The following is a 17,871-nucleotide window of genomic DNA, read 5'->3' on the forward strand; positions in this document are numbered from 1 at the left end:
AATATTTTGCAACTGTTATCAATTTCAATGCATAATCTACCATATTTGATTTTAAATTTTGATTATACTTTCCAAAATATAGAATTTCTCTAAACTTGGCTTGCTCTAATTCACCCCAATAATAATTTAAAAATTTATTTTCAAATGTTTGAAAATTATCTAAATCATTCTCAATACTAGCAAACCAAGTTGCTGCATTGTCATTTAATGTCACTCTAATATAATCTTTAATATATTTTTTTTATATTTTTTATATTACCAGAGAACTTAATCCCAGTCTCATTTGTTAAATTTAAGTAAGGTCTCCCTATGTCTCTCATTTGTGAAATATCATCTATTCTCTGTTCCACATTTCTTATTTGATTACAATTTATTTGGATATTTTGTTGTATATCGTCTAATTTTTCTTCTGCGTTTCTCCTGTCTTCGTTAATTTTTACTTCTAAGTTACATTTCTGTAACTCTATTTTCTGTTCTATATCTATCTTATTATCTTGAATAATCCTCTTTACTTCTGTCCTCTCATTGTCTATCCTTTTCTTGTAGTCATTCCGTATACTTTTTATTTCATTTGCTACTTTTTTCTCTGCAGCTTCAAGTTTTTTATCCATTTGTTTTTCCATTTGTTTTACAATTTTATTATTATTATCTTCTATTTTTTTTTCTAATTTTCTATAATTCTCTTCCAATTTTTGTTCCATTTTTTTCATGTCTTCTTTGACTTCTTTTGAATTCTGTTCCATTTTTTGTTCTATTTTTTTCGTATTCTCTTCCATTGTCTTGTTCATCTGCATCATTAATGACATCAAAGCTGCCATATTGACATTTTCCTCTCTTTCTGGATTCATTTCTGCAGTATCTTGAACTAAACTCTCCTCTTGTATAGGTTGTGTTTCTACTTCCACATCTTCTTCATTCTTTTTGCTTCTTGTACCTTTCTTTCCTTGAGACATTTTGAGACTTTACTTGTTCAAATATAATTAAAAATAAAATCTATAATTTTTTCTTTCTACTGATAATTAATTTAATTATATGAGAGCACTTATCTTCCCAAACTAATTCTTTTAAATAGAGAGCCACCGCGTTGGGTGCCAAATTGTTATGATGTGTTTTTTGTTTGAATGATGAGCAATGAGTATTTTTAATAATGTAATATATAGGGTTTTTATCGCGGTTCTCAAAGAATTAGTTTGTAAGTACTTTTTTAAATTATCTTTATTATAACTATTATGAAACACATATATATCTAACCTAGCCAATGTAAATTTAAAATAAACTATCTTTAAATTGATGTTCTTATAAAACTAATTAAATTCTATAGACAATGTTAAATTTAAAAAAAAACTATCTTCAAAATTGAAATTGTTATAACACTAACTAAATTATATTAACAAAATTTTGTACCTTTCTTTCACTAAATGCCTAAATGAACTGTTTTCCACTATATATATTCTAATCACCACTGAATGTCTTCGTACTTCGGTTATCCTTGTTTTTGTGAAATTACTTTTTCCAATTATCAGCTTCTACCAATTTAAGATATATTTTTCTTCACCAGCATTTATATACCACAAAACAAACCAGCAAACACCATTTATATTTATTCTTCTTTTCAATATACCAATATCCAATTATTATAAGTTGATTTATACTAATCTCCTATCATAATATAATTTAATTTCTTCCAATATACTTTTATAATCTTCAATAATTATTTGTGTATAATTATAAATGTGCATTAACTATATGCATAATTTTTAATCTTCATTTAACTCACTATATTAAACAATTCGACTATTTGTACCTGATTCACTGACTCCAACTAACTTTCATATTTCTTACTAAACTTTTCTGACTGACTTCTTGAAAATTCTGAACAATTTACTTCACTATTCACTAACTAAATGTGTCTATTAACTTTCATAATGAACTGGCCTGACTTCTGACTAAAAACTTCCATCTTGAATCCAAATCACGGGTATTTATATCTTTTGGATGTTCCAGAACCATCTCGTAAGATATCATGTTCTATTTAGTTCTATTAAATACTTGTCTGAATTTTCTGGAACAAACCATCTCGCAAACATGGCCATCTCCGGAGATCCAGAGAATTCCATTCTTTTCTATTAATAATTTTGTTTACATTTAGGCTTTTCAGATCAGAATAAACATTCAAATTAGTAACTAACACTCTAATTTAATAAAATACACAATTCAAACAATATATTATTATAACCCCACTTTATATTCCCAATTATGATTAATTTCTATCTGTCAATCACTCCGAGAGTATTTTTGGTTGCCTATGCACATGGCTCACTTACATCTATTTACAACATTAAAATTACTAAAATACAACTTTTTACAATTATTATATGCTAATTTCTTAAAATGCCCTCACATAAATATATTTTTGTAAATTTCTCTAGTATATAACTTATTTAAAATAATCAAATACTTTTTTATATCTAATATTATGTAGTATATAACTTATAAATTATTTTCTATAAACCCCAATTGTCACAATATATATATATATATATATATATATATATATATATATATATATATATATATATATATATATATATATATATATATATATATATATATATATATATATATATATATATATATATATATATATATATATATAACTGTTTTGGATGGGTTGGAGTCAATAATAGGGCTATTGGTTAACTATTTTTTTAATCTCGAGCTTTCAATTGTGTTTACAATTATTATCAAGAGCTAAAAAAGACAAAATACTTACAAGGTTGAACTAAAAAGAAAAAACAATTTTTGTTAACTTACCAAATAAAAATTAGTTTGGTAAGTAAAAAATCACTGCTTACATGTTCAAAATATTTTATATAAAAATGTTTTGATCTAACAAATGTTTCTCCGAAAATTTCTATAATTTTGAAAACATTTTTTTTAATATAAAAATAATTGAATTTATAAATAAGTTCAAATAGCAACCAATTACAAATAGCCTCAATGTCATAAATGCCAACATAAAATTTTTATTTTTGACAATTATATTGCCAAAAGTAAAACTTCGTTTAAACATTCTTTTTTGTTTAGTAACAAAAAGAAGAAGATTTATTCACCCTTGACAGATGTCTGAAAGAATGTGATAGATATATGGAGAATTGAATATGACATTTTACAATTTTTATATATAAATCATAAAGAAAGAATATAATTATATATTTTACTTAAATTTTGAATCTCAGATCTTTTGTTTAAACTCTTATCATTTTTGCTAATACAAACCATTTCCAAAAAAGTCCTTTTAAATTTATTACTTTCACTACATAAAATTTTAATGTTATCAAAATCCATAATATGGTCTTTATCGATTACATGTTCTGCCAAAGCACAAGATGGTTTTTTAATTCTGCAATCACTTTTGTGAGAAATAATGCGATTTGAAAGATTTCTTCCGGTCTCACCAACATATTCAGCCTCACACTGAGTACAACTAATGCTGTATACTAAATTCGTTTTTTCAAATTTGTCTATAGGATATTTAGTTTTAGAATATAAAGATGAAATAGTTTTGATGTTCTTTGTTGCTATTTTTATATTGTCAATAAGATGAAAATGAACCTTATAACAGGATTAAAAGAACGTGTTTTAAAACTTTCTCATCCAGATTATCTACAGGAAGATCTTCAGTTATTAAAAAATATTCTAATTGAAAACTCTTATCCTCCAGATATGCTACATAGGATGCTTTTTTCTAATATTGGTAATATAAATAATTTAACACCATTTTTTGCTCAATCTCAAAACATTGTATCTAACAATCAGAACATCTATTATCATTCACTACCTTTTATACCATCATTAACACCTAAATTAATACAAACACTAAAGGTTATTGACAATATAAAAATAGCAACAAAGAACATCAAAACTATTTCATCTTTATATTCTAAAACTAAATATCCTATAGACAAATTTGAAAAAACGAATTTAGTATACAGCATTAGTTGTACTCAGTGTGAGGCTGAATATGTTGGTGAGACCGGAAGAAATCTTTCAAATCGCATTATTTCTCACAAAAGTGATTGCAGAATTAAAAAACCATCTTGTGCTTTGGCAGAACATGTAATCGATAAAGACCATATTATGGATTTTGATAACATTAAAATTTTATGTAGTGAAAGTAATAAATTTAAAAGGACTTTTTTGGAAATGGTTTGTATTAGCAAAAATGATAAGAGTTTAAACAAAAGATCTGAGATTCAAAATTTAAGTAAAATATATAATTATATTCTTTCTTTATGATTTATATATAAAAATTGTAAAATGTCATATTCAATTCTCCATATATCTATCACATTCTTTCAGACATCTGTCAAGGGTGAATAAATCTTCTTCTTTTTGTTACTAAACAAAAAAGAATGTTTAAACGAAGTTTTACTTTTGGCAATATAATTGTCAAAAATAAAAATTTTATGTTGGCATTTATGACATTGAGGCTATTTGTAATTGGTTGCTATTTGAACTTATTTATAAATTCAATTATTTTTATATTAAAAAAAATGTTTTCAAAATTATAGAAATTTTCGGAGAAACATTTGTTAGATCAAAACATTTTTATATAAAATATTTTGAACATGTAAGCAGTGATTTTTTACTTACCAAACTAATTTTTATTTGGTAAGTTAACAAAAATTGTTTTTTCTTTTTAGTTCAACCTTGTAAGTATTTTGTCTTTTTTAGCTCTTGATAATAATTGTAAACACAATTGAAAGCTCGAGATTAAAAAAATAGTTAACCAATAGCCCTATTATTGACTCCAACCCATCCAAAACAGTTATATATTTGTTCCAAACGAGTCACAAGTACTTCTTTTTTCTTATATATATATATATATATATATATATATATATATATATATATATATGCATATATATATAGCAATATATAGGAGGTAACATGGAAATAACATGCAAACAGACTTAAGTCACACAAAAATCAAAGTTGAGTTAGATGTGCATTGTTTTGTTGTAGACAAAGTGGTTTATTTTATCTGATTCATGCAAAAAAAAATTACCACCTTTACATACAAAACAACTTATTTTCACTATACTGCCACTCAGCCGACCCAGTGAGAATAACAAAGTTCAGGTTATGTGGGGGTTTATTGTCAAAGTATATAAAAACAATTAGTAATTACTTTATTATTTAAAGAATAATGGATGGTGCAGACGGAAGTGTAAGGAAGTGTTGGTGAAGTAAATGAAGGGACTAGAAGGAGAAGAGATACAGGAGGAAAAAGGAAAAGTGAACAAATTACCAAGTATGTAGCTAGTAAAAGAGCCCTAGTTTTTGTACCGTTTAAGCACAACAATACACGTTTCAGGTGCGCAAAAATAAGGAATATTTACACCAGCGCTTTAAAAAAAAAGAGTTTTATACAGTTCCAGATACAAAAAGACAAGACAATATAATTGCCATTCTGATTTATACAACAACACAAATCAAAAGACATAGGCCTAGGTCGATAAATAAAAACAAAAAGAAAAAACCTGGACCTGAGCGAAAGTACTCAATACAATACTTTTTTCCAACTGTCCCTGATGCTAAAACTTTTGTATATTTAAAGCTTTTTCGCACTGTTATTGGTATTGAAGAAATTACAATAAAAACATAGCCAAATAAGTGCATTTTGGGTTTGCTGTTGAAGTAAACTAAGTGAAATCATAACATGGTCAGCTGCCTCCGATAGTTACAGTAGGTGCTGCCTGTTCAAAGAGTACATTAAAAGTGCACCAGCACAGTCTGCTGAAAGGCGCAGCTAATGGTTGAAAAGCGAATTCATTCAAGAGGAGTAAAGACGTTTTATGAGTACATTGAAATGGAGAAATGGATGCTTCTCATTCTGTTAACCTTTACTTTGATGTTTAACAAATTCAGCCACAACCGAAAAGCCCAATTCAAGAAGCTTATTACGCTAGACAACTTTGGTTTTATACTTTTTGTATTAATGATCTAAAAACTCAAAACTACATGTTCTACACTTGGACAGAGAAGCAGGCAGGAAAAGACAGTGTGAAAATATCATCGGCTGTCTTTAACTATTTGAAAGAAGCTTATTTTTAGGGCTGTTCTGTACTAAGGTTGTTTAGCAATGGTTGTGTTTCTTAAAATAAAAATAATATTGTTCTGACAACACTGATACATTTTTTGGAAACACACAAAACATCAATCCAAAGGATTTTATTGTATTTCGCTGTACGTGGACATAGTTTCTACCTGCCGACTGTGTTTTTAGAAGAACAAAAAAAAGTTGCGAAAAAACCCATAATTTTAATTTAACAGGAATACTATGACATCTACAGTAGTATAGGCAAGGTAAGAGCACTAGGAGAAGATTGACCACTTCTTGATACTAAGAAGCTAAGTAAATACTATAAAGACATCCAATCAATTAGTGAACGAAAGAGAATTGAAATACGCTAAAGGACACAAGAAGAAATTGAACACCTCCGAAAAACCGGAAAAAAAATTTTACAAAAATATTGTGTTGGTAAGAGGCTCGAAAAACTACAAGTATGAAGGAAAAGAGTCTTTTATATATTTAAGAAAGAAAGGAAAAAAGAATCTTAAATAAGTGAGACTGGAAGAACTCTCACTTCCTCATGTGTTAACCAAAGAAAAGACAAAGATGTTCACAAACTTAAAAAAAATTGTTTTTCTGACCCACGCCTTGATTCGTACAAAAGTTTTATTTTTGATAAACCCACTAGAGCAGCTGCTGGTGAAGAGCAGGAAATAATGAGTGACTCTCTCGACGATGAGTGCTGTGACTTCCATATTTAAAAAAACTATTTGTTATTATTATTTTATAAAGTTTATTCAGAAAACCATTCTTCATTTACTTTATTGCTTTGCTTTTTTACTTTATCATCATCTCATGTCCACAACATTTTACATGCAAAACGACTTATTTTCACTAAGTTCGTGCAAAAGGTCTTATTGCCAAAACAAAATCAATTTTTTAAACTATTTTTGTGCTTCCCTATCTGAAATAAGTGTTTTAATCTCATGTTTGGAACCAATACTATTGCATAACATTGATTAGAACTTATTATCCTTTTTCAGAGCAAAGCTACAAGTTTTTCGCCTTCCCTGAAAACTTACTTATTTGTGACTTAACCTTGTTTGCATTTTACCTCCTCATATACACATATATATATATATATATATATATATATATATATATATATATATATATATATATAAATATATATATATATATATATATAAATATATTTATATATATATATATTTATATTTATATATATATATATATATATATATATATATATATATATATATATACATATATGTATATATACATATATACATTATTTGAATGTATGTGTGTGTAAAGAGTTTAAAAACGTTATAAAAAAGAAACTTACCATTACTGGAAATCGACACACTACCAGAGGCTGAAATTCCTCCAGATGCCGACCCATCTGCTGACCCATCTGCTGACCCACTTGCTGATCCTGATGCACCCTCACTATCTTCTGCAGATCGTTTAGTTCTATATGGTACTGACCCTGTAAGATAAAATTATTTGTAGTAAACAAGAAAATGTGGAAATATCGTTAGAATGTAGTATGAAGCAAAGATATTAATAACATAATTGCAGGTGAGAGCATAATGTTTAAAATATATAAATATATATATATATATATATATATATATATATATATATATAGTTTGTTTAAATAATAAAAATAATAATGTTTTAATAATAAATAATAATAATAAACGACGTTTCAACTTCCAATATGGAATCGTTCTTAAAAAAGATTATTTTAAAGAATTCTGCGAAAATGTATAACGGAGTGGAAGTCGAAACGTCACAAAACATTAGTATTTTTATTACAACTAATATTTGTGGCTTAATCCCATAATATGGAAAAGAAAATAATTATAAAAACTATTTACAAGATATACTGATATTAATAAACAACTCTTATAAACAAATTATGCTGAAAACTTTTTTCGCTAAGAGGAAAACAAAATTGAACACGTCACAAAATTCTCATCTAGAATACGTTAATGTTATCGAAATACCTAACATAAAACATAAATTTTAAAAACAGTTTTAATTATTATACTAATTTTCTTTTAAAAACAGCTAATTAATAGTTGATAAAACAGAAATTGACATTATCAGGTAAGACTTACAAACATGTATACAAACATGCAGTGTAAATAAACGTAATTTGACATGGTACTTCATTCCCGTATCTAAATTAAGACTATACAAGCAAACTTTTGGCTCAGTTGTTATATATAGAAGTGAAAAATTAACCCTACATCAGCAGAAAATAAATAATTTGCTGGTATTTGAGAGAAAGGTTCTTAGAATGATATATGGACCTCAAAGAGATGAATTGACGGGAGAGTAGAGAAGGCACCGCAATGCTGAATTGTTGACTCTGTATGATACTGAAAACATCGTTATACTATATATAAGCTAACTGGATAAAATAGGTAGCTATTTGATAAGATCAGAGGAAGACACAGTGCTAAAGACAGTGTTTTTTAAAACACCTGACGGTAGAAGATCAGTAGGCCGTCCCAGAAAAAGATGGAAGGATGATGTTAAAGTCGATTGGTCTAGGATTGGAGTACAACAATGGAAAATAGAAGTGCAAGATCGTGAAATATGGAGGGCTATAGTGGATGCCGCGAAGACTGATCCCAAGTTATAAAGCCAGTCAAAAAGAAAACTTTATTCCTGTCAGGTAACGATGCAACAGTCGGCAAGAAAACAAGCATGGTTACAGATATTTGATAAATTGTAAGTACAATTTTCCCACGTGAGGTGTTTGATAGCGGTTATACTGTTAAATCTACATGTATCAAATTACCTTTTATTAATTTAGTTTCTTTTGTCAAATCACCGTAAATGTACAACATCTGCAAATGATAAAATTTTTTCAAAAACAAAACAGGTGTTCTGTTCGGGCAAGGTTCTGCGTGCTTCGTCCATTTTACGGGCAACATAATCATCCTACTCCCATTCACTATTTATCGCTATTCCCATGAAATGACATACAACATCGACTAACCAGTGTGATAAATACAATACCAAAAATATTCACTAAAAATATTTACAATCTTCTACACACAAAATATAAGTCAAAGGTGACAGAAACCCAGTTCGGCTTTGAAGGAGATTTTGGGATCCAAGAATTTATTTTCTTCCTTCAAGCACTCATCAAAAATGCTGGGACATAAGCCGGAATGTATTTGTAATAAAACTCCGCAAAGATACAGGTACAGATTCGACAGACCTCAGATTCGTATTGAGCCTATATTGAAATCAATCGGCAAAAATAATAATCAATACAGACTTATCAAAAAACATCAGAATTAAAATAGCATTTCGCCAGGAATGTGTGCCACTTACGCATTTCATTTCGTACTCAGAAACGATCCATGACGAGGTACTTTATGATGCTTCAGAAGTCATAATAATGAATAGGTGCCAAATATCATTAGTTACACTGACGATACTACTATTATAGCCAGCAGCTTTGAAGACCTGCAAAATCTACTACAAAGAGTGAGTGACGTATATAAAACCTGGATATTTAAACTAAACACCTAAAAAGCACCTGACAACAACTGTCCACAATGAATGGAACATGACAATGGATATTATTAGGTCCAGTATTGAAAAAGTCCGATGAAGCTGTAGTAAGATGAAGAATATATTTATCAGCAAGAACATTTCATTACCATCAAAAATCTGATCTGATCTGAATCTGATCAAATATTACGTATTCCTAGTTCTATTAAATGAGATGAAAGCATACATATTGACAGAACAATTAATGAAACAACTCACATCCTTCCAATTGAAGATATATAGAAGAATTCTCTAAATACCCTGAACAGATCATATAATGAACAATGATGTGAAGTGCTCAAAAGAATGGACAAACAACAAAAAATTACGTTTACAGTGAAAAAAATTACAATTTTTTTGTCATGTTACGAGACATAGTAAATATCGCCTCCAGCAACTGATTCTCCAGGGAAAGGTGTATGAAAGGAGAGGTCTGGGTAGAAGAAGAAACTCTTGGATGCAAAATATACTTATAACATACATTAGCGGTAATTAAAACACAAAGACTCAGGTGGCTGGGTTTGTTCAGAAAATGTTCCATCTAGACTTCTTAAAATGGTACTATTTAGTACATTGGCAGGTAAAAGGCGAACAGGAAGACCGAAGTCAAAATGGAGCAACGAAGTTAAATAGGATATGAGAAGACTTAAAGTAACGAGTTGGGAAAGAAAAGCAGCTGACAAAAGGAAATGGAAAAAAATAGGACACCAAGTAGTGCTTGTATATTATTATTATTATTATTACTTATACCTAGATAAAAAAGTAAACAGCTAGTCGCCAAACAGTGTGAATGAATGACTTTTCAACTTACATCTATATTTTTATTTACTAATTCATCTTATTTCTTCTATAGTAGGTTTGGTTAGTTTTTTTCGTAAATTTTGCTAGGCATACATTTTCAGATGTTTTATTTTCTCTTGATCTTTCGGAGATCAGTCATGAAACAAATACCCGGTCTAGTGTTGACTTTTATCTGCAAAAGCCACATTGGTATTTTCCAACTATTTTTGAGCATATAGTTTTATTATTTATAAAATAATAGATAATATTTTGCATGTTGTATTCAGCGTCGTCATTCCCCAGTAGTATTCTCATTTCAACTGGTCTTCTTTTTATGTAAGGGTACAGTTAAGTCAGTGTTCTATTCATCGGGTGGCTGTTTGTTCACATATTAATTTATTGTTAGCTTATGGATTGCAATTAATAAGAAATTTCTTCCTTCCTTAATAAGCTAAGATGCTATTTAATCTGATCCTGGTGCCTTATTATTTTATAATACGTCTACTGCTCCATTAACTTCAAGCATTGTTTGGAAGTTTTCTTCTGTGTTATTCTTTCTGGCGCCTTCAAGTTTTTTTTTCAAATAATTTGTCTATCTTTTTAGTATTTCATCCTGTTTTGTTGTGATATTTGTTTCTAATTTTTTGAGTATTTTCTACTTTTAGTTTTTTGTCTCTTCTGTTTTACTAAGTTTCTGTATTTCTCTTTTTATATAGCTTTATCAGCAGAGAAGAATTAAGGATATTTTTAAACATTTCCATGTTCAAAATAGCAAAACAACATGTTTTATAAAAAAAACATGCATATACGTCATGGGCAGCGTATTTTATTTAAAAAATAAATGAACGAAATGTGTGTTCAAAAATTAATTACCAATAACTGAATTAAAACTATTTGCGGCCACTTTGTGCCTGGCAATCATGATCAATGTATTCCCCTTACTTTAAATATATGAAAAAATGTGAGTTTAATTAACTACGTTATGAACGTATTGATCTTGCAGTGGGATCTTGTACTAATACGAACATTTATACAAACTTAGTAATACATCAAAAATAGCTTTAGAAATATATTATTATAAGAAATACGTGCAAGTAAAAGAACTAATAAAACAAAAAACAACTAACGCAAACGTTTTTTGTGTAGGAGAATTGAGTAATGAAAATGCTTTATGAGTAGTTAAAGGGATCAGTAGTTCTGAATTGATGAGGGAATGAAAAAATACTACCTGCTATTAAAACTACACTGGTCAGAATACATATAAAATCATGTTGCTTCTTTGGATATACTTGACAAGTTCACTAGCGCCTGGCCTACTGCGTATTCATTCTTACGATAGACATTTTGTGCAAACCGAAAAACATGAAAGAGTTTGAAGGAGTGTTTAGGACCGGGCTGACATCGACTAGATGCAACACTGAGCAGTTTCTGTGTGGTTCATCAACTAAAGACTTTTATAACATTAAACAAGCAGTCGATTCATATATAGATATCATTACATGACCAAACAAAGGTTGGATTAAAATTCAAAAAGTTTTTCCGGGGTTAGTGAAGATAACAACCATGTTCAGTGAAAGTGAAACATCTAATTTATTCCAGGTTCTTAAGGAATGAGCAATAAGTAATAAAATCAAGGTTATATTTATACTTATTCTTATTCAGTTGGAAATCAGAAAGGTTAACTTATGTAAACTTAACATATACTGATATATTTAAGTGAGCAAGATAATGAGGGTGCTTTTAAGATCTAATCAATTAAAATAGTTTTATATATTTAATAATTTTTTAATTTGTCTTGGCTGTTAAAATCAAAAATGGACTAAAAGAAAATTATTAAATTTAACAAGAAAAATTATCTCCTCCTTTACTGCTTACTTCATTATAGCCAATAAATATCTTTCACATTATGTGTATTTCTTTGAAAATATTCATCTTTATTGATAAGAACACAATAAATATCAATAATACTCGTAATATAAACTTGTCACTAGTTGGTGAATAAAAAACTAGTTTATATTTTATTAATCAAAGATTTTCGTGAAAATAAAAAAATAATCTGGTGTCAGTCAAGTTTATGTCGTTTAGCTCATCATAAAGTTATAATGTTTTTTTTTAACTTTTTTCTTACAGAAAGTTTTGAACGATCTAAAACCTGGAATAGAATCATTAGATATTAAAGTTTTTCAGTCGTTTACGCGATTTGTCAAAAAATATGAATTTTATGATTCATAATTGTCTTTTTTATTAAAAATAACTTTTTTATTTTGAGTTTTATGAAAAAAAGTTATTCTTTATAACAAGTTCTGAATGATCTAAAACATTGTATACAAAATATTTAATATTTATTGATTGTATTTTAGGTTTTAGATCATTCAGAACTTTTTATAAAGAATAAATGTATTTCATATAACTAAAATTAAAAAGTTTCTCATAGGTGCAGACTTAATTAGACACACTGTATATACCAACTCAAAATACCCAAAGAGTCAACAAGTTAAAATCTAAAACTACTGCTAAACTTGAAAAATAAAAAAGGAGGCCGAAAATACCAGTGATATAAGGAGAACAAGAGAATGCATATCACACCTAATTTTTGTATAAAATATTTCAAGCGAAAATATTTAAAAAAATAAATTACAAAAACAAAGGAAGCTATAATTTTTTCAATTAATAATTATTGCAAATGATAATATTTTTTTAAAAATGATATAAAATATTGTCCAAATGAATGAAACAAATTACCTGATATGTGTACAATACAAAGAACTAGAAGCAGCAATACAAAACTTTTCATGTTGAAGTCCTCTGCTACTATGATGTTATAGACCTCAGTTTTCAGAAACAAACGTTTTAGAATATATAGCCAGCCTTTTAGTTATTGGTTATAGATATGTTGATAATATTAAAGCCAATTAAATTCATTAACAACGTAGGTGACGATTATTTTTTTTTAAATGTTTATTAACAATATTTGTTTATAACAAAATAAGACTTAGTAAACTCTATTTTCGCAATAGCTTACGTTAATAAGCAAGATAACAGCCCTTGTCAAGGTTTCCGTAAAGTACTTTCAAATTAAATATTTTTCTAGTTGTTGGCTGTTAGTTTAAAATAAAATGATCAAAATAGTTCTGAAATTGCACATTGTTCACATATTGTTGCCCTTAAAGCTATTTTCTTGTGACATATTACTTTTATAATTACTATAGAATAGGAGTTAACGAGGATTGTAAAATTGAAACTACTTTGATTGAAAGTTTGGTCTCCAAGTCGAAGGTCAGAAGAAGATCGAGAAAACGAGTTTTACCAAAAGACCGAAACAAAAATATAAAATTGCTTTGAGAAAAAACAATTTGACAATATATTTAAAATACTAAAATTATCCAATAATAAGAAAAACTAATAGATTGACAAAAGACAAAATCCAAATTTTTGGTTTAACGTACACTTGAAAATGTACGTACACATGTATACAGTATGTTCTAATAAGGGTGACTTTTTTATCTCTTGCTATTTTGAGGACACGGGTCTCCCCCAATCTGCTTATTGGGTTATTCCATTCTTTTTTCTATTTTGTGTCTATTCATTTATGCACTGTACTTTAGATTTTCTTCTAATGTCTTCACTTCTCTTTCGATCTCTCATCGTATTTTCTGAAATACTTCTCAGTACTCTCGTCTTTGCCGTTTCCAGTAGCATTTGTGTTGTGGCTGTGTCGGGTCTTGTTTCTATTAAGGCATTATATCACTCTATTTGCTTTTTGTAGTTGATCTCTCATTTTTTTCCAGGTCTCCATAGCTTGTCAGTGTAATTCCAATTTGACTCTTCATGCAAGCTCACATATCCTATAGTTGGCTGGAAAAATTTCTCTTCCAAAATTTTTGCATTAAGGTCCCCGTCAATTATCAGATCAAAAAACTGCCCAATGTGACTTAATCGATACCATGGCCCTAAACACACTTTTAACCGGTTTAGAACATCGTCTAGGAGAAATTATTAGGGCTAGTAATCCAATAGATCTCATTGAAGCAAGCAATCGTATTAGACGCAAACTTCAATTGTCATATTTTGAAGAACAAAAATCTAATTCTAGATCAACTATTCCTAAATCCTCTCAAACAATGAGAAGACCCTCATCTCAGTTTACAAAATGTACAAATTGTGGCCGCATTGGTCATCTAAATAGTGAATGTCGCTCTTCACGTTTCGTACAGCCAAACCAAACTTTTTCTAGTCCACACGGTTACCAAAACTAATATAATAATGGACCTAACAACTATCAAAACAATCAGAATCCTAATAGGAATCAATATTCCTCCAACAATCCAAATTTCAACCAACAGAGACCTTCCTTTTCATCTCAAAATCAAAATCGTCCATCTGTTATTCAAAGAAACCCAAACTTCCAACGGGCACATGTTTTAAACGAATACCCTGATGAAATGACGACTAACTATTATACAAAAGAATAATATACAGATAATTATTATAATACCGATAATTATGAAAACTATGAAACAGATTATTATACAGAAAATAATCCACAAACTGATAACATTTACGAAACCAATAACACACAAAATTATCAGGATTTTCTTTCACTTCAGAATCAAAATCATCCTCCCAATCATACGAACCCCTCAACGGATATTACGAATATCCAAGAACAAATCCAAGCACTCAACTTGGACAACTTTCATTCGAATCTCAATTTTCCCGAACAGACATTCATGTAACCCCATTTCATACAATGAGTTCCAAAAATTTATATTACATTAACGATGCTACCAACACTTTTAAACTTTTAATCGACACAGGTGTTGGAATAACTGTTTTCAAAGAAAACACAGCACGCAATTATCATAATAGATTTCCTGAAAACGTTACTATTCAAGGTATAACCGATCAAAAATTGTTAATAACAGAATCTGTCCTGATTCCCTTCACTGACGATAATCCTCACAAAGTCTTTATTTTCAATTTAAACATTGATTTCGGTGGCATAATAGGCCTAGACTTTCTAGATCATTATGAATGCGTAATAGATCTTAAATCCCGATAGTTGCATACAAATTTTAAAACTGTCACCCTTCACAAAGTAGGACACGAGACAAACACACCTCCTAAAGACAAAACACCGACACACCCTACAGAAACAAGACAAAACGAACCTAAAATAAAAATTAAATCAGATTCTAAATAGGAATCAAATTTAAAATATCAAAACCCTATAAATGAAAAATATACTATCGTAAAAAACCGAGATCAAGACAAAAATCTTAAAAGACCAGAGAGAAAACGAATAAAAGGAAAAAACAGAATTACCATTGACAGCCGGACCGAACAAATATGCAGACTAAAATGCAACTTATCAAATACAGATGCCATACTATCAGCTCAAGAAATAGAAAAAGTTAGATTACCTCATGGATTAGTCCATGTAGATGAAAATGGAGAATTCTTAACTTCCGTACTAAATGCTAATGCTATGCCGAAGACAATCAAATTTTCAGACATTTTAATCTAACCTTTCAACAATTCGGAGACAATCTTATCCTACAACGGAAATGATTTTGAAGAACCCGTAGTAGATAGAAGACGAATAATTAAAGGACAACTAAGAATTGATCATCTAAATTGCGAAGAACAAGAACTAATTCTAGATATATGTTCTGAATACGCAGATATATTTTATGTGGAAAAAGACAAACTGACCTTCACAAACGAAATCAAGCACAAAATCGAAACAAACAACGCTAAACCTATCTTCACTAAATCCTATAGATATCCTCAAATACATAAGGAAGAGGTAAAGACGCAAATTAATAAAATGTTAGAAGAAGGAATAATCCAGAAAAGTGTCTCGCCCTGGTCGAGTCCAGTCTGGGTCGTACCGAAGAAATTAGATGCGTCAGGAAAACAAAAATGGCGAGTTGTCATTGATTATCGAAAACTCAACGAACTCACAGTACAAGACCGTTATCCTCTACCACAAATATCAGAACTATTGGACCAACTAGGAAGATGCCAATACTTCACAACACTAGATTTAGCGTCTGGATTTCACCAGATTGAAATCGAGCCACAAGACATCCAGAAAACGGCCTTTTCTGTCGAAAATGGACATTACGAATTTGTCCGCATACCATTCGGACTAATGAATGCTCCATCTACTTTCCAAAGAGTAATGGACAACATCCTCTTAGGAATACAAAACGAAAGATGCTTAGTGTATATGGATGACATAATTATCTACTCACCCACTATTCATGATCACATGTTACGACTAACAGAAGTTTTTAAAAGGTTACGAAAACCAAATTTAAAAATACAGCCAGACAAGTGCGAATTTTTAAGAAAAGAAGTAGCATATTTGGGCCACCTTGTAACAGAAAATGGTGTAAAAACAAATCCAGCTAAAATATCTTGCATCAAAAACTTCCCGGAACCAAAGAACACCAAAGAAATAAAGTCATTCTTAGGCTTAGCCGGTTACTATAGAAGATATATTCCAAATTTTGCCAAAATTTCTAAACCACTTACGAAACTACTTCAGAAAGACGTACCTTTTATTTTTAATTCTGATTGCAAAGAAGCCTTTAACGAACTAAAAAATATTTTAACTTCAGATCCAATACTTATATATCCCAATTTTGAGGAACCATTTTTACTAACTGACGCTAGTGCATTCGCGATTGGAGCTGTTCTATCGCAAGGCCCTATTGGAAAAGATTTACCCATAGCTTATGCCTCCAGAACATTATGCGGTGCCGAAACAAAATATTCGACTATAGAGAGAGAACTATTAGCTATTGTATAGGCAGTCAAACATTTGAGACCATATTTTTTTGGCCGAAAATTCACCCTGATTACAGATCAACGACCCTTTACATGGCTTTTCTCGATAAAAGATCCCGGAAGCCGATTAGCGCGTTGGCGCCTAAAACTCGAAGAATACAATTATAAAATAGAACATCGCGCAGGAAAAATAAACAGAAATGAAGATCCCCTTTCAAGGATAAAGATTAACCATTTCAAGGATTGTGCAAACTTTCAATCAAAAATCTCATTACATGCATCGAATAAAGATGACACGGAAACTCAAGAAAACGAAGACGATGATGAAGAAAATATAGAAAAAATGTCCGAAGAACTTGACAAGTTTATCGAACTGTATAGAACTAAGTCAATAATCGATTATTCTAAAATTGAAACATCGAATACGGACTTATTAGACAAATCCAACAAAAATATTGGCATACAAATATTACATTTTTTTGGCAAAATAAACTTGAAGAACTCCACGAGAAAATAATGAATGACATATTCGAAGAAAACATGGAATATAGTAACCGAAAAATTAATATTGTACACAGCAAAACTGTAAAAGATCGAAAATATTTTATTATACC

General features: G+C 29.4%; 1 protein-coding gene across 1 annotated transcript in view; it reads right to left on the reverse strand.

The window, feature by feature from the left end:
* The window catches only part of LOC140442708 (uncharacterized), a 68,823-nt gene extending 55,488 nt beyond the window's left edge, over positions 1 to 13,335 (reverse strand). The window contains exons 1-2 of the mRNA XM_072533692.1: positions 13,202 to 13,335; positions 7,446 to 7,589 (exon numbers count right to left, since the gene is read on the reverse strand). Of these exons, the coding sequence (XP_072389793.1) occupies positions 7,446 to 7,589; positions 13,202 to 13,253 (196 nt within the window). The 5' untranslated portion in view covers positions 13,254 to 13,335. The remainder of the gene's footprint in view (positions 1 to 7,445; positions 7,590 to 13,201) is intronic.
* Between the last annotated feature and the right edge of the window lie 4,536 nt (positions 13,336 to 17,871).

Source organism: Diabrotica undecimpunctata, chromosome 6, assembly GCF_040954645.1.
Source record: "Diabrotica undecimpunctata isolate CICGRU chromosome 6, icDiaUnde3, whole genome shotgun sequence".
Lineage (NCBI taxonomy): Eukaryota > Metazoa > Arthropoda > Insecta > Coleoptera > Chrysomelidae > Diabrotica > Diabrotica undecimpunctata.